At 37.1% G+C, this 26,728-nt stretch overlaps 1 protein-coding gene across 10 annotated transcripts in view; it reads right to left on the bottom strand.

The window, feature by feature from the left end:
* The window catches only part of ATF7IP (activating transcription factor 7 interacting protein), a 102,761-nt gene that overhangs the window by 15,004 nt on the left and 61,029 nt on the right, over window positions 1–26,728 (bottom strand). For 3 of the 10 annotated variants that reach the window (XM_082761752.1, XM_082761757.1, XM_082761750.1), the window contains exons 3-11: window positions 22,689–22,775; window positions 20,472–20,620; window positions 19,114–19,251; window positions 18,640–18,705; window positions 17,905–17,978; window positions 17,282–17,370; window positions 15,099–15,734; window positions 13,410–13,477; window positions 424–12,052 (exon numbers count right to left, since the gene is read on the bottom strand). In XM_082761752.1, coding sequence (XP_082617878.1) covers window positions 10,523–12,052; window positions 13,410–13,477; window positions 15,099–15,734; window positions 17,282–17,370; window positions 17,905–17,978; window positions 18,640–18,705; window positions 19,114–19,251; window positions 20,472–20,620; window positions 22,689–22,775 — 2,837 coding nt within the window. In that variant the 3' untranslated portion in view covers window positions 424–10,522. Of the gene's footprint in view, window positions 1–417; window positions 12,053–13,409; window positions 13,478–15,098; window positions 15,735–17,281; window positions 17,371–17,904; window positions 17,979–18,639; window positions 18,706–19,113; window positions 19,252–20,471; window positions 20,621–22,688; window positions 22,776–26,728 lie in introns of those variants that run through there. The other 7 variants (XM_082761758.1, XM_082761759.1, XM_082761751.1 and 4 more) reach the window with 6 other exon arrangements.

Raw genomic sequence — 26,728 nt, 5'->3', positions numbered from 1 at the left:
TAGTCACATCTTTATTCTTCACCTGGTTAGTGAACTTCCATTTTGCAATAAGATACTTTGCATAAAAACAACGTGTCCTGTAACTGAATGTTTCATGCTTCAGTCTAATGTATACGAGCCCAAGCAGATTCATGCAAATTGGAGTTGAAAAGCAAAACACACAGAAACATAGCATGTCCTGAGTTGAAAGGGACCCATGAGGATTGAATCCAACTCCTGGTTCTGCACAGGACCACCCAAAAACCAGACCACATGTCCAAGAGCATTGTACAAACACTTGAACTCTATCATGCTTGGTGCCATGACTAATGCCCTGGACAGCCTGTCCCAGTGCCTAATCACCTTCTCAGTGAATAACTTTTCCCTAACCCCCAGCCTGACCCTCCCCTGTCCCAGCTCCGTGCCGTTCCCTCGGGTCCTGTCACTGTCCCCAGAGAGCAGAGCTCAGCGCCTGCCCCTCTGCTCCCCTCATGAGGGAGCTGCAGGCCGCCATGAGGCCTCCCCTCAGCCTGCTCTGCTCGGGGCTGAGCAAACCAAGGGGCCTCAGCCAATCCTCACACATCTTGCCCTCTACACCCTTCACCATCTTTGCTGCTCTCCTTTAGACACATTCTAATACTTTTATATCCTTATATTGTGGCACCCCAAACTGCACACGGTACTCAAGGTGAGGCCACACCAGCGCAGAGCAGGACAATCCCTTCCCTTGACCAGATTGGCAGTGCTGTGCCTGATGCACCCCAGGATACAATTGGCCCTGTTGGCTGCCAAAGGACACTGCTGACTTGTATCCAACTTGTTATCCACCAGAACACCCCAATCTCTTTCTGTGGGACCACTCCTCAGCCTCTCCTGCCCCAGCAGTCTGTACGTACAGCCACAGTTGCCCCATTCCAAGAGCAGCATCTAGCACTTGCTCTAATTAAACTTCAAGTGGTTGGTGATTGTCCAGCTCTCTCATTTGTCAAGACCTCTCTGCAAGTCCTCTCTACCCTCAATGGAGTCAACAGCTCCTCCTGATTTGGCATAACACACAAACTTACTTAGTATACCTTCAAGTCCTTCATACAAGTCATTTATAAGAACATCAAAGTGAACCAGCCCTAAAATGGAGCCCTTGGGCCAACCTGATGCAACCCCATCTACCATAACCCTTTGAGCCCAACCATTCACCCACTGCATTATGCATCATTTATCTAACTGTATGCTGGACATTTCATCCAGAAGGATACTGTGAGAAACTGTTTAAAATGCTTTGCTGAAATCCAAAGAGATTACATCAACTGGCTTCCCTTGGTCAAACAGATGAGTAACCTTGTCATAAAAGGAAATTAAGCTCACGTAAGGTGAAATGTGTGAAGAAGACTGCAAGGTATGATGAAAAGCAGAAACAAAGGTGAAAAAAAAGAAGCAAAAGGAAGAAAAAATACAGGAAAAGATAATTACAAGCCAAGGAGCAGCTGAGCATGCACTAGTCCAAGTCAGAAGGACTATGCGAGTGTTCTGTACTGTGACTTCACTCATTCAGTGTTGTGCATTTTTCCCTCAAAAAGCCAGCCAAGAAGAAGGAATCATACATTTACAGTCTCAAGGTCTTTTGAAAAGTGTATTATTTAAAGAAAATCTTGTCAAATTCAACATCCCTGCCCTAGCTTCTTTAGTTCACAAGGTTGTTACCTCTACACCTGCAGCATTTAACAATACATATAACTACCCTGGACTTTGACTGCATGGCAAATGCCCCAGGCAATCATCTAATTTGGGTGGTGTGGAGGAAAAGTATTTTAGTACCAAGCCGCTCTTCCACATAACTTGTGAAAAGAACAACTTAAAGACTTTTGGTTTTGCCCCTCTTCTCAAGAGTAAATTTTCATCCCCTTCAAATATGTGAGTGAAACCTCCTAAGTCCTGAACCAGAGACTAAGTTGTAGGCTTCTCTCAATACTACTTAGTCAGTTAGGCTTAAAACTGCTTTATGGTGCCTATGGAAGATAAAATAATGAAAAGCATGTATAAAATGAATACAATTTTCAGATTTGTACATTTTTCTTTCTTACGTTTACAATAGAAATAGGCATTTCTAAATGTTCTAGTAGCTACAAAACTTATGATGAAAAGTGATCGATTGCACTAATTTTTCAGAGCAAGACTTTGTCTTTTTAATATGAAAACAAACAGGAGACATTTTAATTTTTGCATAAAAATTATATACAGTACTTACACTACAATTTATGGTTATCTACAAAAAATTGGTAAAAGTGACTTATACTCAGAATTTCATGCATTTTCCACTGCATATACTATTGCAACAAACCATCTCGCTTCTTCCAAATTCCAACTACAAAAATCTTTTTAACAATTAAAGAAAGTACTGAGAAATAGATGTACTGATAAATAACACACAATTATGGGAAGAAGTGCTAGAGAAAAAATATAATACAACTTTCCTTGAGAAAGAAAAGAACTATACATTCTAGACAGTGGCTTTCAAGAATCAATGCCGTGTGAATACTACACAAATTTAAACAGAGGTATACAAGAAAAGAGGTCTTAGAGGAAATCAAAACCATGGAACTTTCTGAAGACACAAACAGAGAACAGGGTCACCTGAATTTGAAACTTTCACAAGATTTGCCAATTTGTGAGTGGCTATGAAGTCACCATTTTTACTGTAAAACCAATGTAAATTCTAAGTAATCAAAACCTTTTTCTGTTTGTCTTGAAGACTTTCATTACACCCCCGTATATCATTGACAGTAATATCAGGAAATACTTGAGTTTATAGAAAATGAATAAATGAAAATCAGAAAGGAATCAGTCTCACAATGAAATGACCGTCTGTTTCTGGTGTTTAAGGGATTCTGAAGCAGAATCTGCCTCTGGAAAACTAGGGACGTTGACTCAGGCATCTTATGTACTCTAAGGGTCATAACTAACGACATTGACTCGGTACGTCTTATGTACCATGCTCAGTTTTTCCACGTGCTGAGACCAATTTCTACTATCATAAAATATGTTATAGTGGGAGAAAGAATATCAACTTTTTCAGACAGCACTGCTGCAAATTAGGTTGATTAATTTACAATTTTGAAAGGAAAAAAAAGAAGAAAAAAAAAGTTACTCCAATTCCATGAAGAAAGCAAATACAAGGAAGGAGACTGAATTTAAAGACCAAAGAACATATGGTAGATGATGTTGAGAAAAGAACAGAGTATTTTTTCATCATAACTACAATTGTGAAATTTGACCAAAAAAAAAAAAAAAAGTGGTTAGAACATTATAGCATATATGTCAATGATAAACTACTGAAGAAAACTGTGAAAGAAATCTCTAGAATATAAAGCAAACAGAAAATGTTATCTGTTACATCATTTTATATAACGACACTCATACACACACAAGCATGCACATATATTTTACCACATGAAATACCAAAAGGTAACCGTTAGTATTTTGAAGAAAGTTTTGAATACGCTCTTCTCTGTTTAAGTATGATATTCGTGATTCAAAAAAAATAAATTTTGGTATTATATAACGCCACGGTTCAGTTCATCACATTGAAGTAACCACACTATTAATTGTAATGCCACCTGCTTTTCATAACAGAACATTTAAGTAAGTAAAAGTGGAAAAAATGGAGAAAAAATATCAAACCAAAACAACCAAAAAAACCCCAAAAACACACCAAAAAACAGTGAAAAATCAAAATTAATTCCAGGGTAGTAATGATCAAAACTCTGAAGATTATTTGTGGCACAATGACACAGTGCAGACAATTTTATTATTAATAGCTTCTACATTATCAAAACAGGGAAAAAAAAAAAAAAGGGGTTGTAAAGAGACATTCCATGAAGCATCACACCACCAGTCATACATGACGCACCAAGGCGTTATATAATAGCAAAATCAATCTGAAATTATGGGGAATGATGTTAAAAGTATGTTCTGGGATTGGCATGTGCGTGGGGATGATCCTGTGTCCGCATGGGAAAGTACAAAGCCCATATTTTGTTTTTTGTCATCCATATACAAAACTACAGATTTCAAGCACAAGCAAGAACATGCGAAAATCATTTTTTTAGTACATATTTAAGTATACTTCCATCACAGACTGCTTCAAACTTATCACTCCCTAACAGTTATCAATTCCAATGCAGTTAACTCCCACACAATTGAAATAATTATTCCAGCCTTGCAAAGCTGTCATGAAAATTTATTTTATCAGGCACCAAATGCATTCATCATCTCTTACCACAATGAAAACATAAATAATAATGCAATAAAGCTAGTAGTTTACCTAGTTTGCATTTTGCACAAACAAAATTTCACAGGGCTGCAATATTGTTTTGATAGTGTGTAATACCTATCTCAGCATTTTATGTATTCCATTTACCAGACCATTCCCCCTTACCCTTATTCAGTACCGTGCAACACTTTCTACAGAACAATGCAAGCATTCAAAAAATGAGTAGCCAGTCTTAGTAACCCCTTTGTATTATATACCCTCTCACTTATTTGTTGCAAAGAATAGACATTAGCTCTGCTACCCCCATCAGTAAGAAACATAAATCAAGAAACATATATAAAAAGTTGATTGCTAGAAAGCCTGTTTTTAGGCACTAGCAAATGTAATTCCAACTAAATCTATGAAGGAACACTTGACACAATGCTTAGAAGGATTTCTGTACTGCGATGATTTTTTCTTTAATCAAACAGTTAAAAGGGTATATAATAAACACATACATGCATACATGCACACACACACACACACACACACACCTCTTTACTGGCTCTTACTCTAGTAAGGTGAAACATCTACCTTCTTTCTCCAAATCCCACTGAAATATACTACTAATCAGTAAAAGGATTAACGAAGCCATTAATTAAGCCATTATATAATAATAAAGCTATTAATTCAGATTAATGAAGCCTATTACTTGTGTCTGTTGTAATGAATATTTATAAAAAAACCTCTAGATTTTTTTGGTCCAAACTGACAAATTGGAGCCTATAAAACACAAGCACATGTACTTATTAAAGCTGTTCTTAGTAGCTGGGGGCTGGTTTAAGTAACAGAGACAGTCTCAGGGAAAGACAACCCACTGTAAAAAAATGAGTTTAAAAATCATCCAAAGAATTCTCAACAGGACATCACATAGCTGAAATTGGGTAGCTGTTGTAAGGAAAAAAAATCAAGTGAACCCATTCTTGAATGACCTTTGCTAACACCTTTACAATGTAGAATTCAAATTAGTCTCAGGTAAAGGTTTCACCTTACAGATGAGAGCTAGGTGCATTTTTTAAACAGCACAAACATAACCCCGGGGTCAGAGACAAAAATCAAGTATCCCATTTTACATATATAATTATGCACGTTTATTTTCAGTGACAAAGCCATGAAATGCCAGGAAACATTTTCATCAATAATGCTTCAACAATATAGAATTAATCGCTGCATATACGTTTTAAGGTGATATGTCCACTTTGTTCACATTGTTTCCCCAACAGACACTCACAAAGTTCGTTACACATTGCAAATGAAGGGAAAAAAGTTATAAATGTACTTTATTAACATTTTACCAGATAAACTTCCAATAGTCAGCAAAATGGCTTAAATTAAACTGTAGACAACCAAACAAATCAAGGCATGTCATAAACAATGGGAAATGGATTGGACACTGGTGTTTTTTTTTTTTTACAACCTAACATTAGCTGAAAAGGTGAAATGCACAGATGAAATTTAGACCGTTTTGCTCCGTAAGAGGATAAGGTGCACCCAGAGTGAGGAACAAGGAAGAAAAGACTATTTGCCTGACTTAGTGGTACAACAAATATAACATACTCATTCTTGAATAGGCTGATTTTATGTCAGCCAGTTTTAACATATCCAACCCCATTCAAGTTTGCTCACTGTTATTTTACGTCACAATGTAATAAATCACTTTCATAGATTCCCTCAGTATGCCATGTATATATTTATATATTATATTATATATATATATATATAATTCCTGTATCTTTAACTGGGATTCATAATAAAATACTTTAAAACCATTATAAAGACTTGTTATATAACTAAATTTCTGTAACAATAGTGTGTACTGTAATACATTAAAAGTGCTCATCATGTGTTTAAAAATGCAGTTCTGGGACCTGAGGCATTGGAATGGCCATTGGCAAAATGACTGTGACTGAATAGCATGCTTTAAATTTCTGTGCAAACAGGAAAAAATTGAAGTTCAGAGACTACGACAAACACAGTAAGATGCCCCCTCCTACATCCCTGGGACCATCCCTTTTGGAGCAAGTAGCAGTGGAGGGCTGAAAAAGGAGAAGTAGAAGTAGAGCAAAACCTTACATCCAAGCTGCTTACTGATAACTTTGACTATACCAACCTAGACAGTGTTCAACTACTGAAAAGCTGCATGGTTCTAGAGGATAACCAGAGATGTACCAGACTAAAACCACAAAGCTAAGAAAGCTTTCCGCTTCAAAGCATTGTTCCAATGCCTTCAGATATTTGACATTCTGCACAACTGAGTTCTTCTGTGGGCACAGGAAAAGTGCGTACAGTGAAGAACATTTACCTTTTTCATCTCCCACACTGTAGATCACAGTACCTTACAGTGGGGATGAATTACTTACATAGAAATAAGAAAAAAAACTTATACTGTCAGATACTACACTCACTTACTAAAAATAAAAATTAGGGTACTCCTTGAAGCAACCAACAGCAGAGATTTCCAAATTTACAACAAAAACAACACAGAAAACAGAAGTTCACACACACACACTGAAGCTTCATTATGAAAATGAGATGATCAACTAATAACATTTATTATTAAAGGTCACTGTCATTTCCCTGTTTTCAGAATCAGCTCCAACATGGAAAATGGAATTTAATCACTGGCATGGCAGGAAAACAAAACAAAACAAATTCAGTTGACTTGGTAAAGGCTAAATGCTTTTTTTTTTTTTTTTTTTTTTTTTTGCAACTGAAATGGAAAATGAATTTTACAAGACAATCTAATTAGAAAAATTCAAGAGTGACACATGATAAATTTATTTCAATGTGTTATTTGCTATATTCATTTTTTAAAGGGAATTTTAAATTATGACTAACAATTCTATACTAAGATTTGAACCAATGGTGCCTTAAAAATCACAACAAACTGTACTTAACCTGTTGGTTCACTAACATGCTCTACCATGTAATGGAAATATAATGGAAAAGGAAACAAAAAATAACAAAATTAGTTATCATGCTGTTTGAGACTCTCTGCTGAGACTGCCACCGAGGAGTTCAATTCATGGCAACCGTGATAGATTTCATGAACACAGCATATAACCTGTACTGTAATAAACAGGACTGACTTAAAATTTTCTCAGAAAAGAATAACAGGGCAAAAGGAGAGGGGTGATGTGGGGGGAGACCACTTCCCCCATATTACTGCACACGCAGGCAAAGCTGACTTTACAGAAGCAGCCAAACACCTGCTCTGTTTGCCTACTTCAGCTTTTCTAGAGAGGAAATATATGTAGGGAAGATCCATTTAATGGATCTGGAATGGAAGTGGGAGGAGGCATAGGGAAGATTTTTCACTTGCAGAAGGCTAGAAATATATTCTACTAATTAAAATTCATTCTATTAAGCTTTCCACCAATATTTAACAACTCCAGCCCTTTCAAAGCAATCCTACTTCCAGCCCAAACCAGGAATGCTTTTTCTCAGTTTCAAAAAATTTTACTCTCATATGAAAATAAAAACATAGTAGTACTGCAGTCAGTAGCTTTGAAGTATCAGGTTCAAGCTGAAGGTAGTAAGAAGACTTTGTATACAGTTGGTGTCAGTAAAATTACAATTTAACAAATTAGAAGCTAAAAATACTTAATTATCATTCAATAGAATGGAAGTCAAATTAGAAGCCAAATGGTATTTTAGAACAATCAGAGACATGCCCAGATTTGCCACAATAGTCCTTTCTTTTTATTATTTTTATTTTTTCTCCGATTTGAATTACCCACTAGATTTGTGTTAAGGAATTAAACTATTAGCAATATGCTGTTATAGTTAATTACACAGATGCAGTTAGGACCAGAGCAGGGCATGTGGTCAGTATGACCATAATAGTATGCAGCAAAAGGGAACAAAAACAAAATGATCTCCTGGCAACATACTTTTATTGTTTCTGCAGGATAAATGTTCAACTCTGTTATGCCAGAACAAGGAACTATCTCTAGACAACAGGATATTTCTATGCCAGAGAAAATAATACGTTTCCATCTCGGTGAAAGTTTGGAGCAAACCTTTTCAAACAAAAAATGAAATTTTCCAGTCAAGTTGAATTATGAATTCTACGAAGCCCTAGAATTTGGAAACCTACATTATTCTAGAAAATCTTAGAATAAGGTACTGCACAGTTCTCCTTTACTGTGAGCACAGTTTGCCCTTTGTTTTTGTCAATTTTTATTTCTAGTCACTAGAAAAGGATTGCTTTGCCATTTCTGTTTGATTTATTATATGCTTGATAAAATAATTCTGGATGTGTGATTACCTTTCTGTAGTCAATGATGTCACAAACTGATGCTGCAACTAAGCAAGCGTAGGACTGTGTGGCAGAAATAATTTTTATATTAGAATTATACCTAATCAACTTGCTTGTTCATTTATAACAGCAGCAAATAAAACTGCCTGTAAACATAAAATAAACACATAAGATGTATGTAGCAATCTCAAAACCTCTTAATCTTTAATGAGATCACGCAGAAAGTTGAACACTCCACACTGCTCTTATGCTGCAGAAAACTGATCAAGTAAGTATAACTGATCTACCCGAGGCCACAAAGATCATCATCATCAGCCAAGATTAAGATTGCAAAGGCCAGGCATCGGCTTGATGTTTGTTCAGATTATGACAAAATGCTAAATCACATTCTGTATTTGAAAGTCTTTTTCAGCAAGGAAATTCTGCAAAGAATTAAGAATTTTTCATGGCAAATGTATTATTTCAGCTGGAATATTTCTCTAGTTTGTTCTACTACTGAGCAACATAAACACTTCCAGTTGAGTCCTTAATGTGATAAGCTATGTTCACACACATACACAAAAGTATGTATGCATGCATTTCAAAAGGATGAAGCCATTCTTATTTTATTCAGCTAATATAACGGAAAGCAGTTTTAAATGCTATGCTGTTTCTTCTTCCAACCTAGACCATGATTTGATGGCCAAATTTTCATTTTTATAGTAGTATTTCTCTATTTGTCAGAATCTGTAATGAAAAATTATGGCATAGAAAAGGAAAGACAAACCATGAGTCAAGTCAGGTTCTGTACTATGGCTCATTAAAAACGAACTATGACTAGCCTTCCTGGTTTGTAATTTTTTTCATTAAAGAACCTTCTTAAAATACAATTTCATTTCTCAGACGTAATTCATATCCACTTTCCTGTGAGGATTTCTGACCTGTCAAAACCCTCCTATGCAAAATGTAATGATAGGATCAGTTTAATAGAGTGACTAATGAGCTAATCTAAAGTTAAAACTAAATGGAGTGTTTTGATAGCGTTTGGTGGGGAAAACCAGGACATGCTTCTTGAGAGAGAGTTCTGATGGACTGTCAAAGACTATACCGCAAAGGCAGTGTGAAAGGTAATGGAATAAAGTGGAAGGTGAGAGGGAAATACAAAATACACCTCTCATAAGATAAGCACACACAGAGACAACACTTCAATTCTAATTACTGGCCATTTAAGCAATAAACTTATTCTCAACTCTTTTGAGAACGTTTTCCTCATTTCATGCACAACTGAAGAGATATCAATTTTAGTATAATTTGTATCAAATAGTGCTTTTGGAGCTCAGAACAACTGAAATCTTAGCCAGAAATCTGAAAGATGAAAACAAAGGCTCTGCAACAGAAATCTGTAGCTCACAGGTGAAATAAATTTTAAACGTTTAAAACAACAACAACAAAAAACAGCACAGTCCTCTGGCAACAACTTGAACAAAGAGAGTGACAGTGGTCAAGCAATTCCAGGTGTTTTCATGCACGTGTATCTATTTGTAGCGTATCTCTGTCTGTTTCATTCAGCTTGTACATTTCTCTTTGATTTCCAGTAATCAAGTATTTGATTTGTAAGATGCTACAGTAGTGCCAGCAGGCACAGACTGGTGTAATAAATACACTCTTCACAAAATATAAAAGCCATGCACTTTAGTGTAGAAAGCATAGCTCTTCAGCTCAGTGGAAATCAATATCCCCCTTTCCTTTTTTTTTTTTTTTTTTTAAATATCTCCGCTCAGCCACTTAAAAGTCCCAGCTGCCACAGAAAGTCATACAAACTCCAAGCCCTGCTCTGTTTTAAGTTTCTGTTCCATAGCTCCCTTCAGGAGTGTGAACAGGATACTTCTTGCTAAACTAGACCACAAGAAATTTCCCTAGTAGACCAAGTGAAAAAACAAATTTGATAATTTTTCCATTTTAGTAACTCATTCAAAATCAGTTCCATTACAGAAGCATCAAGTCATCGGTTCTTGTTTTATCACACGCTTTATGAAGACAGGATCATTACAACAGCCTTGAAGGGGACTGTCAGTTAGGTTCACACTGTCTATGTTCGTTGGGAGAAACACCTTGGAAGAACTGTGGTTCAACAGGATGGGGCTTTTACATTTGTGAGTTGTATGTCCCTTAGGGACTAAAGTCACAGAACTATTGCCAGGTAGCACCCCAGATTTCTTAGGAAATAAAATTTTGCCTCGTTCTACAACAACATGCTTTATAGAAGAGGTGGAGGCACCAGACAGTGATTCTTTTATGACTTCATTTGGGATCTTGCTATATAGGTAACTGGGGGCGTTATTCTCCATTATATCTGACCAAGCCCTGTAGCGAACTTCTGCAGCTCCCCAGTAGTGTCTAATAGCAGACTCCGAGCGATGGCCCGTCACTGCCATTATTTCTCTAGGCCCCAGTCCTGCTTCACACAGTAGCTGGATGGTGGTAGTTCGGAGCGAATGATTGGTATATCGCTGGGAGAGCCTGGCTGCCACACTTATCCTGGGCATCATCGTACCTAAGTAGTTCACACCCATTGGTTCTCTTTTGTACCATACCGGTTGTTCTTGCATTTGCTCTGATGTTAGCTTTAAAGGATGCAGGTAAAAGGCAGGGGGCTCCGGAGGCAACTTAGACAAATAAAGCTCCAAGGATAAAACAGGACAGTTTGGGTCCCCTGGCATATCATACATTTTACCCATTTTATGAGGATCTTCTCCATTTTTTCCTTTGCCAGGATACCTAAACATGGCATACCGACGCCCATTCTTGTCTTTCTCAACAACAAAAGCATCTGGAGCCAGATCTCTTAAAATTTCCCTCCCTCGTTTGGCAAAATGCAACTGCAAATCAAACCACACCTTGTTGACGAGTGCCAGGGGACTGTGCAATCCCAGCACACCAGACTGTTTAATTTTACGCAAGTCCTCAGCAGCTATAGGAGGATGGTGGTGAGTCTCATCCTTTCCCTGCATGCGCAGCATCTTCAGCACACTCACAAATACCATGTTTGCACTAGCAAACTCTTTGTCCTTCATTAAGCAAATCTGACGATTATACGGTGGCATTTTGAGATGCCGGTTTAAGCCAGCACGCATTGACTTGTAGCTTGCCACACTGTAGGTATTTCCATCATGATTCCTTATCGTGTAATAGAACTCTCTTAGAATATCATTGAGTTCACTTACTGGGACCAATTCAAAGCTAGGATCCTTGCCATTTTTGGCCAGCCACTGTTTTAATAGGTTAGCTGCCCAGCCAGTCTGCTTGTGGGTGTTTTTGATGCTCTTAGCATCTTCTTCCTCTTCCTCCAAGCCAAAGAGGACATCCTCGGGGAAGTTAAAATTCCTCTGTGCTGCTTCTATCGCTTCTTTATTTTCTGATGAGGTCTCTTCATGTTTCAACTGCTTTTCGAAACAATTGATCAAAGTTGTACCATCAAATATGCCACAGGTATACGGCACACAGCGAACTACTTTTTGTTCTGAGAGCTGTGAAGTGCGGAGTAATACATAATATTTTGGATCTTACATAACAAAAAGCAGGTGGCATTAACTGGATTTTTCAAATGACATGGCACGTCAGTTTCATACCTCACTAGCCAATTAAAATGCATCTGGTCCTTCTTTATTAACCATGGCATTACACATGCTTTAACTGGTTTGATCGAAAGCAAACCTACAAACATACACTATAACAAAAAGCTGAAAACCAGAAAGCATCCTGTGTCTATCAGTTCCCTCCTCCTTGCTCACCTTCCATTGCTAAATACCACTATCACACACAATCTTTTTTTTCCAAAATCTTTTCCGGGTTTCAGGCTCTACCAAAGAAGAAAAATTTCAAAATATGCATCTTATACTGAAAATTAGATCTTAAAGCCATTAATCTGTCAACCATTCTGATACTTAATTTCCTACATATCAAACACTGACAATTTTTTATAGCTATAATCCACAGGTATCTTTTAAAAATGACAACCATTCTTTATTAAACAATTTAATTAAAAGGTTCAGTAAGGCATGACTTATGATCTATAATACTGGTCATCTCTGTCAGACTATTTCTGCAACAAGTGAAAAACAGAATATTTTCTTCTTGCTTTGAAATACAATTCAGATTTATCTGCACCTTGAAACACCATTAAATGTGGAAATTTTGGCTAGAAGTAATTCATTTTATTCCCCACAGTTAAATGTATTCCAATCAACAACAACGTTAAGTACGAGGTGCTTTGTGAAATATCTGTATGCAAAAAAAAACACTTAATTACAAGTTATTTTAAGTAGCTTAAATTCAATCTTAAAATTTCAAAGCAAGGTCAACAAATTTTAGATGAAGAATCCAGAAGTTCCCCTTTATCATGAAGTAGTTATTCCTGAAGAAATTTTTTTCTTTCTTTTCTTTTCTCTTTTTTTTTTTAATGACATGGAAATGAAATATAACTCCATTTCTTAATAACTTCTGGATTAGTGTGAAAATGAAAGAGCTGCAATAATTTACAAAATACTTGTATCTTTAAGTTCAAGGCCTTAAGACAAAAACTAAGCAGGGTTTTCTTTCATGTTAGCTCTGTGGTACCAGACACGGTTTTACTGTTCTCTGGAATTACTAAGTCATCTACTTACACAAACACATTGGAAAACTTCTGAAAGGATTACCAGAAGCTCATGCTCCCAGTAATACTCTGGATCAGAAGAAGAAGAAAAATACAAATGGACAGAAACTAGAAAGGATGGCACAAAAAGAAAACTAAAATAGTTTCATTATGAGCAGTAAAGGTAAAGAGCTTATCTCCTGTGGATTGTAACTTTAGAAGTTTATATAGAAACATAATCGACAACCTACCTGGGTTGTTCCCTCAGCAGTTCGCTTGTTTGCCGAAGTATCTGTTGGTGGCCTGCTTGTCTGGTTTTCTGAGGGGTCAAGAAATTGTTCATTTGCAGTATCTAATCAGTACTGAATACTGCTATCCACTATACAAATTGGGAGGCAACATTTGAAGTTGTTTGATACTAAACATTCACTATGTGGTACATTTAATATTTTTCAGCCCTGAGTGTCAACTGCAAGTATTCAAGCTTAATTACTACTATTATTTTCAGAGGGAATAGAAGTTACAAAAAAGCAAAATGGCACTTTTCAGCATAGAAGTAATATTCATTCCCTTCCTTGAAAGTCTGACACCGTATTCCAAATATTTAGTGAACAATTCCCTTGGTTATCTGAGGACAAAACATAGTTCCAGCCTCTCTTGCCTCTGTATGTAAACAGACAAGATATTAAGCTGAGAACAAAAAAAAAAGTTACTCAACATTTTTATGTGAAAACTGACTAAACAATGGATGGTTAGATTGCAAAATATGTAACTGAGGTAAGCTGTGCAGGGAGAGAGCGTTCTTCCTAGCTCAACCAAACACACATCTATACGAGCAACTTAAGCAGAAATTGCTTGAATATTTGAAGTAACCATTTAAATCCAAATTCTCCCTTCTCGCTCCCTTTCATTTTAACCAGAGCTTAGCAGTAACAGTGTTGGCCCAAAGCAGTGTTTCAGTTCTGGTGAGAAAACCACTGGGGGATCCACCAAGGCTCTGCAAACTGCAGAAAACAAGACAAATTTCTGGGCACATAGAGCCTTCTGTCGGTCACTGTCCCTGATCTGTGCCATGCAACCCTTTTTAGGTTGTATTATATATCATTATACTAGTTTTACAGATAAAAACTAAATACAAAGCGTATAGCTGTCATGTTGATGGAAGACAGATTTTGACACAGGTATTTTAGAGATGGAAAAATTAAATTATTTCTGATGTCAAGCTCTGCTTGAGTTAATCCTAACATCATACTGTGCCAATTAGAAACTCTTGGCTATGATTCCAACTCACTCAGGACCACTTAGAAAATCTTGAGGACCACTTAGAAAAAGATGTCAAGGTATGTAAAATCAGAAGTACAGAGAATCACGATGGCATGGCAAAAGATGGAAGGGAAAGCATTTAAAATAGCTCATCTAAATACCATCTTTGGACTTTCATTGTGCTCAGAGACTTTGTTTTATAGACAATAAATGTACTTCTTCGGAATTAGATTAATATTCAGTTGTGTCTTTTCCCCACTGTGTTTACTTTTAAGTGTTGTAAAAATTACGTCAATTAATATACTTTCTTTTCTGTATGTCTTTGCTTAGGAAAGGCAAACAGATTATTTTGTGAGACTGTATTAAAAAACATGAATATCAAGCTGTTAATAATAGAATGGGAATTTCTGATTTCATGCTAGAAATACTGTAAAACAAGTTCTAAATAAAACCAAGTTTACAGAGCCACACTGTTTACCCCTAACAAGAGATGATTTTCAACAATGGCTGCAACATTTGTGACAGATGATTTTGATCTTGACAATTTCAACAGAAAGACCACTCAGAAGACACATCTCAGTGAAATACACTAACAAAATTTCCAAAGGACTAGATGTTTTTGTTTCCCTTTGACAACCATTTTCCTTTCCCAGTGCCAATAGTCAAGCATAACTTACCAGCTCTGGGCGCTGTAATGGTGGGAGGTTCAACAGGAGCTGTATTACTAAATGCAGAGAGGGGAATCTTCATCTGTAAGGGAGTTCGACTGCTGGTAGAATTATAAAGTCCTGAAGTACCCACTGTGGGCAAAGAAGTTCTTGTGGTCTGTGCACCAGGATGTGCAGTTGGAACAGCCTGTACTGCCAAAGTTGTCCCTATAGATCCAGCACTGGCTGGAGAGGTCCTCTGAACACTGGGACTGGGCACAGATGGGCTGTTATTTGGTTTAGTTGAGTTAGTTGATGCCAAAGACACTGTAGTTTTGGTAAGGCCACCAACTGTAGATGCGCTTTGTACAGATATAAATTCAACGCTGCCTGACTGCTGGTTATTGACCAAAGTTCCTGTGTGGCCTTGAAGAAGCTGAGGCTGGGATGACACTGCAACAGGTACATGCAAGATTACGGGCAAAGACTGCAATGAGACAGACATTTGCTGAGTGCTGCCACTGGGCACTTGGCTTGTGCCCACAACTGCAGCTGTGTTAGCTGTGGAAAGAACTGTTGTTGTCAAAGGGCTGGAGGTCACTGGAGTCTGAGGCTTAGGATGTCCACTGCCAGGTATTTGAGGAGCAACGAAAGTGGAAGCTGGTACTACACATACACACGCACCAAAAAAAAAAAAAAAAAAAGAAAAAAAAAGAAAAAAAATAATTAAGTATTTGAACCAAGTGGGAAGTTTCACTCCAACATAACAGATGCAAAGGTTTGGAATATGATTAACTTTTTGCAAAGAAAGGGTATATATAAACTCCTTTTCTGTTGTACTGTTGAATTGTGATATTAAATGGCCTAGTTAGTCAATACTGTATTTCAGTTTGAAAAACCATATACAAATGACAAAAAATACAAACAACTATGACATAAAGGCTGAGAAAAGCTCTGAGATTTAAATGATAAACACATATGAACCATGGCACTTCAAACGTGTTACAGAAATGGTAGAACAACTGGTCCTTCAGAAAACATGAGAAAAGAAAAAGCTAAATCAGTTGACTAACTTGCTTTGTACAGATAGGACATGATAACCAAAATGTTCTACTGAAATCACGGATTAATGTGCCAAAAAGGATGTTTGTTTTTATGCAACAGAATCTCAGGATTAAATCTGAAGATTGGGAGCATTACACACTACACATAGCCATTATAGTCCCACTATGAGATGGTTCTGTTGGAAAAAAAATCAATATTCAATATTAAGCAGTTTTCAAAACTGAAGATACAGTGTCTACATGATGGTAATTAATGGTGATTTTGATTCTACGTTCCCTACAAAATTCTAATACAGGAATTCCATTTGTCAAGATGATTCCCTTAAGAACTCAGGCTTGTGACTTCCCTTAGTTCCCCACTCAACTTTTGTAACCAACAGTCAGAGGGGATGATAATCAGCGAGTAAAAAAATGGCCTGGGAGCCATGTATATTACTTCTCAGCAGTGGAGAGGCTGCACATCTTCCTGTCTTAGCCAGGCATGCATTCTGTTGAAGCTTCTCATTTACTCATACGTTCTGGTTGGCCAAGCAAATGCATTTTTTGCCTTGCCTGGTAATCACACTATACAGATGTAAGCACAAAATAAATGCCCTCCAAAGGAGGGCAACAAAGATGTTAGAAGAACTGAAAGGCATGCCTTATGAGGCATGAAGACACCTGGGTGGTCTTGTCTGGAGATGAGAAAGCTAAGAGGTGACCTCATTGTTCTTTACAACTTCCTGAGGAGAAGTGGAGAGGGAAGTGTTGGTCTCTTCTCCCTGGTAATAGATGACAGGATGCGCAGGAATGCCATAAATGTGCACCAGGAGAGGTTTAGACTAGATAGATGGAAAGATTTCTTTACTGTGAGGGTGGTCAAATGCTACAACAGGCTTCCTAGAAAGGTGATTGATGCTCCATGCCAGTGTTCAAGAGCCACTCGGAAAATGCCCTCACTAACGTGGAAGACCTAGTCCCTTCAAACTGAACCATTCTATTCTATTCTATTCTAAAATTGGGAATGTGTTATGGAACTTAGAGTAGTGCTTTTTGATGCCAGGGAAAAAAAAAAGTCATAGGAAACAGTTTTACACTGTTCAGTTAATTAACAGGAAGCAATAAAACTTTTAAGAAGCGTATTTATAAAGTCTGTAGGCAGTTTCTCACCTGTACTTAGAGAGGCTTGAAACGTCGTTGTTGTGCTCACTCCTACACTCCTCTTCGACTCCAACATCTGCCTCACTGTGCCAGCATTTCTATAGAAAGAAGCTTCAGTTAGCATTTCTCAATCCACCACCATCAGATATAATGATACACAGTACAATGATGGGGGGAAAAATATTTTACAACTGCTCTTTTCATTAATATTTTCTAAACCTATTTATTTTCTGCCCCCTATGCAATTAACTTTGGATAGTCCCCGAATAAAAAACAAAAATCCTCTCAAAAACAAAGCCCCACAGAATATTTAATTTCAAATTTTCAAATGCTTCACTGAGTCTGCCTTCTGCCAACAGAATTTTTGTTTCCTTGAAGTTAGACTTCCATTTTAATCTATTATTTCTAACTGCTAAAACAACCCCCAGTTTACCTAGGAATGGATTCAATTCTGTCCATTTGTGAATTCTGTGAAAGAAAGTGGAATTTTCCAGTTGAACAGCAAAATGAAGGAAAAGGGAGAACACTTTAATTAAAAACAAAACAAAACATGAACGATCTTCCTTTACATGAGGTATTACAAGTGTCCTATTCTACATTTTACCATGGTCACAGCGACTTGCTTTGCTTACCGGTATGTTGTATTGGTTGTGCTCACAGTGTCACTTGCTGCTTTCACTGGAGACAGAGGTGGGTTTGGTGGGTTCTACCAAAACCAAAACAAAACAAAAACATACAACTGAATAAGCTTGCAAACTCATGGTTTAATTGTTTCATATTAATTCCTTTCTGTATGAGGTACAAATTTGCTGGAGCCAAAATTGGGCAGGAACTTGACAGGATTTACAAGTCGCCCAAAGCCTATTTGGACCTACCCATCTCCTTTTCTACATCCTCCCTCTTTGTAAGTCTCTCGTCTTCAGGTTTTTATAGCACAAGAACCAAAATTTCTTTCTGGATTTTTATGGACTTTTAGCTTCCATTTCTTCATGATAAATAACCCAAAATATTTATTCTAGGCACAGATAAATACTTCTGTTTGTATTCATTCCTCTCTTCTCCTCTGTCCCCAATACCTGGGATTCACTCTGTACTCTTCATATTGAAGTAAATTACATTTACTTACACGTAATTTAAAGAACTTCCACACTAACAGTGTATAAGGGACATTCTGTGCAAGTGAGAATTACATAACAGGTGTTAAAGACCCTTTTCTTTCACACCACTTTGTTTTACCCAAGTAAGATAAACTTATTTCTGAACACCACTGAACCCAGTCACATCTTTCTATGTATAAAATTCCTTTATTATTCTATACAAAGCTTAGGCTAGCTCAGAAAAGCAAATACAACGAATGCAGTTCTTACTTCCTGTCTTTTCTTCAAGTCCTCCTTGGCTGCACCAAACCGCTTTGTCAATCTAGCAACCTTAGCCTAAATGGGAAGAAGAAGAAAAACAAGGAAATCCATAAACATCCTCCCCAAGAACCTGTAAAGAAATTACACAAACCAAAGATATACATCTAAGAAATCAATACAAAAATACTGTTGCATCAGGGGAAATTTTTCTGTCCAAGAAATACAGAGCTACCACATGATTTCAAATCAGCAGATAGACACGTGTGTATCACAATCACACCTTAGACAAGAATTTTCATTGCTATTCACAACTGCACAAACATAACCCATCTATTTGCTTTTGTTTTTTTCTCTCGTCCCCACTTCTCTCTGTGAGTCAAAATGGCTTCCATAACAACAACTACAGGAAACTTAATACTAAATGCTGAAGATCTTACTTTTTAAATTTGACTCTAGAATCCAATTCAATACACAACCACTCACCTGTAGTTCAGTAAGCACAGTTTTATGCCTCTTGTTACATTCTATTTTCTCTATTCTCATTTTCAAGTCTGCCAGAGTCTTGTCAAATACAGCACACTGTAAAGCAGCAAGTTTTTCTTCTAACAGTCTCTGGATAACCTGCCAAATTATTAATTAAAAAATATATGTATTAATATAATCTCAAAATTCAGAAGGACGTCTACAAAAATATCCTTGACTCAAAAAGAATCTTGCCACAAAAAGAACAATGACAATGGCTGCACTTTATCAATCAAAGTTATTATAGTCACCAGTAAGCACAGCTAAGCAAGGTTTCTACATCTATTTTGGCAAATAAACATGCCCTTTCTCTGCCATTAAATCAAGAAATTAATTAATTTAATTTAAATATATATGGTTTTATTGCTGATAAAAAGAACACTAACAGAAAATATTATCATAGTGTTGTGTTTACATAGGTTAGTTTTTCCTCTTTCTTTTCTACTCTTTAAAGGGACAATGGCATTCAAAGAATGGAAACTAAAGATGTTCAGCAAAACTTTTCTTTTTGATATGCACTTTCCCCTAAGCAGAAATGGCCTATATAGCTTTTGTTGCAGAAGCTAAATATGGAAGAGACTGATTTCTACAAAGTTTACTTATTACTTTTATTATTTCTCTCCCACTCCTAAATCATGACTATTGCAGCGTAAAAATCTTCCTTAGGAAAAAGAAATAAACAAGCAATGAAAGTGGTTAAGTTTTCTGGATCCTACATCAGCAAAGCTACAATACACATTAGCATAGCCTGGATTCTACATTAGCAAAGCTACAATAGTATTAGCTAGTTAACTAATGGAGTAAGTGCACAATATTTTTCTTCAAGAACATAGGTTTCTTCACACACCAATGGTGCAGTCAAATAGACAAGTAATAGCTCTACAGAAGTCTGCAAAACATTATGTTGATTACACTTTTATTTGGAGAGAGACCTTCCTTAAAGTTGGGTACAAAAAGCACAACATATAAACCTGCATCACACTAAAATGTCTCCTTCACTGAGGTTATTTTGGTCTCCATCTACAGTCACACGAAGCTTAAAGAGTTTAAATGCTTAACACATTCCAAATAAATGTATAACTTCTGCAGCACAGTTTCCAAATGATATTTGGTTTCTTCTTAAAAGCAGAGTTATGCAGAATTTTATAAATTAAACCACCATTGTTATTTGAATTATGTACAATTTTAAACAAAAAAAAAAAGAGAAAGTGTGTGGTGAGGGAGAGCAAGGACTGTGTGGGAAAAGACAGTTATTTCTAAAATGCTAAGACTAGAGACAGATATGGTATGGCCATCTTCGCTCTGCACCTCCACTGTACCTTTTGTAATTTTTGGTCAACATCTCTTCTTGCTGTAATTTTTACTTGGAGTTCTGCTTCATAATCTTCTTCTCCCACATACCGACGACGTTTAGAATGTACACTGTCCATATCCTCAGATTTTGAACGCTTTCTCCTGGACACTTCACCTGAAACAATTAGATAAAACTGCTGGTGAGGAACCTTAAAAACACAAAACAAAGAAATAGGTATCTGCAGAATACCATGGTTATTATGAAGTTTCATTTTTTCCTAGTGTAAGCATTTTTCATTCTAAATCAGTAACAATGCCTTCAGGAAAACAATGTATTTGATGACATTGAAACAGAACAACAGTCCCTTTGATCTCCATACACTGCTGCTGAGTTCTGCTTTGTGATTCACCAAACCACACCCTCAAATCGAAGATCACTCTACACCACCACCATTCCCTTCTCACTTGCCTCCACTTCTTCCTGCTCCTACCAGCACCATCCTATAATGCAACATGGCTTCTGAAAAGCAAAACACAACCATCTTCTAAAAAAGTTATCCTTTTTTCAGTAACCTCTTCGCCAAGTAAAACTTCTGCTTCGTTCTGCCTGTATCAGCACAGAGCTCTTTCCTACCCTTCATTAATTTTTAACCTGCACCACCAACCCGACTGAGAAAATAGTCAAAACTTTGTAAACATTTTATTATTATTATTATTATTTTTACTATTTGAACAAGATGGAAAGTAAAAATCTGATGAAAGAAGGGGCCCCAAAAATATTAAGTTTAAATTTAACATTATAGATGTTATTTTCATTGCAGTGATGAAGTATATAGAAGAACCAAAGAGAGATTTTCTCTTCCAGCTCCTGGCACAGTATCCTCTTAGTGACATGCATAAAAATGACATGCCTAGGTAAATTATCAGTAAGGGAAGCTATAGAGCATACTGTGGGTATGTGCCCAGCATCCAAACACCATAACCTCCAAACCCCCAAACCCTTCACCTCAAACCTGAGGGCAATTCAGAAAGACAGAATTAGTAGTAGATAAAGAAGATTCACTGAAACTGAAAAAGCACAAGAAACAGCTGCTTTTCATTCTTATTTTTTCTTTACTTTTATTATGTATGCTATGTGAGTTATATTTCTAACTTTACAGAAGCAGTGGCAGATGAAGATGAATTTCTTGCCTATGGGTGGTGCAAACAGTGGGACAGTTATGTCACCAAGCCAAAGTAGCTATGTCAGTATGTCAGGGAATGGAACATCAGAGATAATTTGGAAGAGATAGACTAGATAAACTGTAAGATCTTGCAGCTTCAAGAACTAGAACCACCAGCTATATCAAAGGATGTATGGGCAGAACGTGAGCTTATTTAGTTGTGAAATAGAGACTCCCATGATGACGAAGGCTGGAAGCACCAGCACACTGGCTCCCACTCTGCCTGCAGGTGCATAGAACAACAGGATTGGTTCACCACTGTCGTGGCAGATGGCTGGAAGCTGTGCCCAGGGGAACACCTCAATTGCCTAAGCAAAAAATGAAGCATGCACGGATGGAGTTAAGAAAGGCAAAGGCCACCTTGAGCTGAATTTGGTGAGAGACATAAAGGGCAACAAAATTGGCTTCATCAGCCTGGCAACCTTCTATGATGAGACGACTGGTTTGGTGGGTGAGGGGATGCTGTTTATCTTGGTTTTTAGTATTGGTTTTGGTACCCAAAACATCCTAAGAGAAACCGACTGAGTATGACCTGGAAAAATGGACAGCAAGAAACTGGTTCAGCTGCTGGGCTCCAAAAGTTGTGATTGGCAGCACAAAGTCCCATTTGATGCCAGTCACTAGTAATGTAACTTGGGGGTAAATACTGGGACCAGCACTTGCATCTTCATTCATGACTGATGTGACAGTATAGAGGGCACCCTCAGAAATTTGCAGAAGATACAAATCTGGAAGGAGTGGTTGCTACACTATATAGTTATGCTGTCAGACTGATTTTGACAAGCTGGAGAAATAGGTAAACAGGAACTTCATGAAGGTCACAAAAGAAAACACAAAGCCCTACAGTTGAATATGAGTAGGCCTGGGTACCAGTCTAGGCTGGGAACTAACTGGCTAGGAAGCAGCTTTGCAGAAAATGTCCTGGTAGTCCGCATGCACAGGCATCCCTTCCAACCTCAATGATTCTGTGTTTCCTAATACGTGCCATCAGTGAAGCATAATAGTTTTAACATTACATACTTCTCTCTGTGTGTTTGTCATCATCTTTGTGGGCGTCTTCACTGTCTTTGTCCTCTTCCTTACTCTTTCTTTCCTCCTCCACCTCTTCTATAAACACAGGAGAAAAACACACATTATTTATGTTGACCCATCGAAAGTTGCATATAGAGTCCTATCTTGACTAGTGAGCTTAGAACATTTATTTTTTTTTAAACACAACAATCCAGGGGAGAGAGAGGTAAGGCACAGGGAAGCGTTTAGAGATTAAAAAAAAAAAAAAAAAAGAGTAACGATAACTTCAGAGCAAAATTTTGAACTACTGTACAACACAGATCCACGTCTGGATTTGCTAAGCTTCAAAATCAATACAGTGCCTCAAAGTTACCTCTGAAAGTTACATTTAGGAAGAAAGTGTAAAAATGCAGTAAGAAAACACTAAGATGTTTATTTGCATTTGGAAAATTTGTCTGTAATCTTTATAGTAGAAAAGGCCAAAATTCTTTTTTCTTAGCAAGTATTAATTTTCATTTACTTCTTTCCTAGTAAAAAGCATCACAGTTTAAATCTAGTCATTTAAAACCTACAATTGAGGAAGTTCTTTAAACAAAAACAACCATGCCTCATATCCACACAGCTTAAAAGGAAACACTAACACCTCCTGAAAGCTGCACAAAGTGACAAATTTCCATCAACTTTTATGCACATTCCATGAAATTTTACTGTGTTTCACAGAGACAGTATTGCTGCTTCCTGTGCTTGCTAGATAGGAAAATAAAATATATGCTAAAATTTATTCAGAATATAACAGAATAAGTCAACACTAGTATGTAACACTCAATCTCTACATTGCTGTAATAAAAAAAATAAAATAGAAATTGAAGAAGAGTCTAAACATGATTTTTTAGAGGAAGTTGCAGTTGCACAGATATACTGATGCTCTCTTAACACTAAATGTTATTTCTACTATGAAGACTATTTCAGTGATTTAAAATAAAATTACAAAATAAATCAGCAAAAGGAGTCAAAAAAGCAAACTGAAATTACAAAAATGTTTTTTTAATTTAATTAACCTATGCAAGAAATCATGGAGATTGAAATCACACAAATTCCTCAAAATCAACTTGACTTTTTTTTTTTTTTTTTTTTTTTAATGTAACGAAACATCATAGTGCCAAATGCCAATTTTAAAAGACCTACAAGATAAGCTTCATGGTTCTAAAGGAGGCTCCTGAAGTTCAAGAGTTCTTTTTCCAGAAGTTGCAGATTTTAATATGCAACTGAAAGATGTAAACACTTCACAGAAAGATACACATACGTAGGGTGTCTTTAACATAACATGTTACAAGCTTCAAAGCTGTGGTGTTTTGTTTTTCACTTCTGCATGGAGACCAGTGCTATTACAGAAAACCAAGTAATTTGGAAATATTGTTATCATTTTATTTCTCAGAGTCTTCCTAGTTAGCCACATTATTTGCTGTAGATGCGAACAAAAATGTTTTTTTTTTCTTCTTCTTTTTTATCCCTATATTTTCCTGTTGATGAATGGCTGAAAATACCTTTTAGTAGCTTTTACAGCTGCAACCATTCAAATCTGCTTAGTAACTGACTGAATGCATATTTGGATGTCAGCTCTGCCAATATACATAAATGGAAATAAAAATAATGAATAAGCTTAAGCTTAGGGAAATACGAAGTATCTGCAAATATTCTGCACTGCACAGTAATACTCCCATTATGCCATCATCCTGTAACCATAACATTCTCCTTATAGACTGGCTGCAGCTCATGTACTCAGACAATAGCCACAAGAAAGCACAAAACCTAGCCCTCATAATGCTCAATCAAACCCTACACAAAAGTTTTTACACAACAGAAATGCTGTTTTAAATGATATTCTATCTATTAAATGCTACAGACTTCTACCAATGTGATACATTTTTGTGAAACAGTATTTATCATGCTCATGTCTAAAATCAATTTTGCTGCTATTCATTTGGACACCTTGTGCATCACATTACTTTTTTGCTCCCTGGTCTAAGTTTAGTCCCTTCGTCAGACTATTTTTTTCTCAGTAGATTTCATTCAAAAGGATCGCACTAGAAAGAGATTTGAAGTCCTCTGTTTTGGTATCAGAGTATTTCTAATGGCTTTACAAATAATTACATTTTAGTTTCTTATGTATTTGTCTTACAAAACAGCAATTCGCGTATTCTCTAGGACAAGATAAATACCCATTACTCCCACATTTCCACAAATAGCCCGTCTCTTGCTTTCAATGGATACTTTCTCTATATGAAGTTACTTGTGAATTACCAGAACACATACAGTTTTTGAACAGGATCTGAAAAGTTACCTGGACATAACTTTATTGTTGTTGTTGTTGTTATTAATTATTATTATTATTATTTTATAACCAACATGTCTAAATTGTATGTCTGAAGTACATATTTATTGAATTTAACACTTCTCTATGCCACCTTTCAGATTTTTAACTTTTTATTTATGAACTCCAGAGAGGTCATAACTGTACTGCTGGGGATGTAACAGGTTTGTGGATAAGTCCCCATGGAAGCTCATCAACTCAGGGGGGATGCAATAGGGCACCACCAGCAGTCTTTCAACTGTGGGATGTACTTCACATTCACGCAGTGCTGAGAAGATGACTTATCTATGTACCTTCAGTACACTGCAGAGCTTAACACAATATTCATTTCTGACAACTGCCAGAGATCAGACCTTAAAAAAAATAACAAGGCAACAGACTACTCAGTACTAGTTGCTCAAATGATTGTTTATTCTAGAGAAGATGCTCTACAGAATGGTGTCCCATGGAATTATGTTCCATTTTGCTGTTTGAAATAAAAAGGTCTCTTCCAAGAGCTTGCTGTCATACCACCTCTATCTCGTTCGAACTGACAATCAACCTGAAAGCTAGCAACATACCTAACTAGCAAGTGATTTTACTTGTAGTTGGCCAACAAAATACAATCAGTGGCACACAAGAGCCATAACCAAAGAGTCTAGGTAGGGGCTATGACCTGTAAGGGAATCCTGGGGAGCAGCCTCACTGAAAAGGGCCTGGGGGGCCCAGTGAGCAAGCTGAACATGAGCCAGCAGTGCACTGCTGCAGCAACGAAAGGCAAGTTGGATTCTGGGCTGACTCTGCAGGGGTATTACTGGCACAGATGGAAATGTGATCATCCTATTCTACTCAGTGCTTGTCAGGCTGCATATGGAGTGCTGTACCCTGTTCTAGCCCCACAATTCAAAGTGATGCAGTCAGACCAGAGAGGATCCAAAGGGCTGGAAAAGCTGCCTCGTGAGGAAAGACTCAACATGTTATGTCTTTTCACCCTGGAGAAAACTCAGATGGATCTCATCATGATATTCAAGTACTCAGAGAGAGCAGTGTCTCTCTCTTCACATAGAGCCACGTGGAGCAGGCAAAGGACAATGGGTACAAGTTGTACAGGGAGAGATTTTGCCTTGGTGTAAGAAAATATTTATCTTTTTTTACAGTAAGAACAATCCCTCACTGGAACAACCTCACCAGGGATGTGGTGGAATCCCCATCCCTGGAGGTTTTCAGGATGCAATTGGACAGCGTTATATAGGGGCACCTGGGCTCCCTTCTCCCACAGAAGGTTGCTGATCTTTTGAGGTCCCTTCCAACCTGGGCCATTCTATCATTCCATGAAGAGTTTCTCTCATGCAGCCTTGAAACTGGGAAATTAACTATGAATGTTTTCTTCTACAATGCAAAGGAAAGATCTGATAGGCATATGAAGTTTGTAGGTTACCTAGTCTAACACCTGTGAATTTGTGGAAACATGCTACTCAAGAGGCAGTAGCAGAGAACCCTGATTTAAAAGGACTGTTAACATGGGGGATAATTAGGCAGAAGTCTGCTGACTTTATCTATTTGGTATCACGTATAGTGCTGTGTCAACACAACAGCTTTTCTGCAGGAACCACGTCAGAAGTTTTTTTGTCACTCTTATATCCACTGTAGAAACTGAGATTTCTGTGTCTAACAGCTCTAGATCTGCTAAGGATGCCTA

Source organism: Aythya marila (assembly GCF_965140915.1).
Source record: "Aythya marila genome assembly, chromosome: 1".
Classification (NCBI taxonomy): domain Eukaryota; kingdom Metazoa; phylum Chordata; class Aves; order Anseriformes; family Anatidae; genus Aythya; species Aythya marila.
This window is presented reverse-complemented; position numbering and strand designations above follow the sequence as displayed.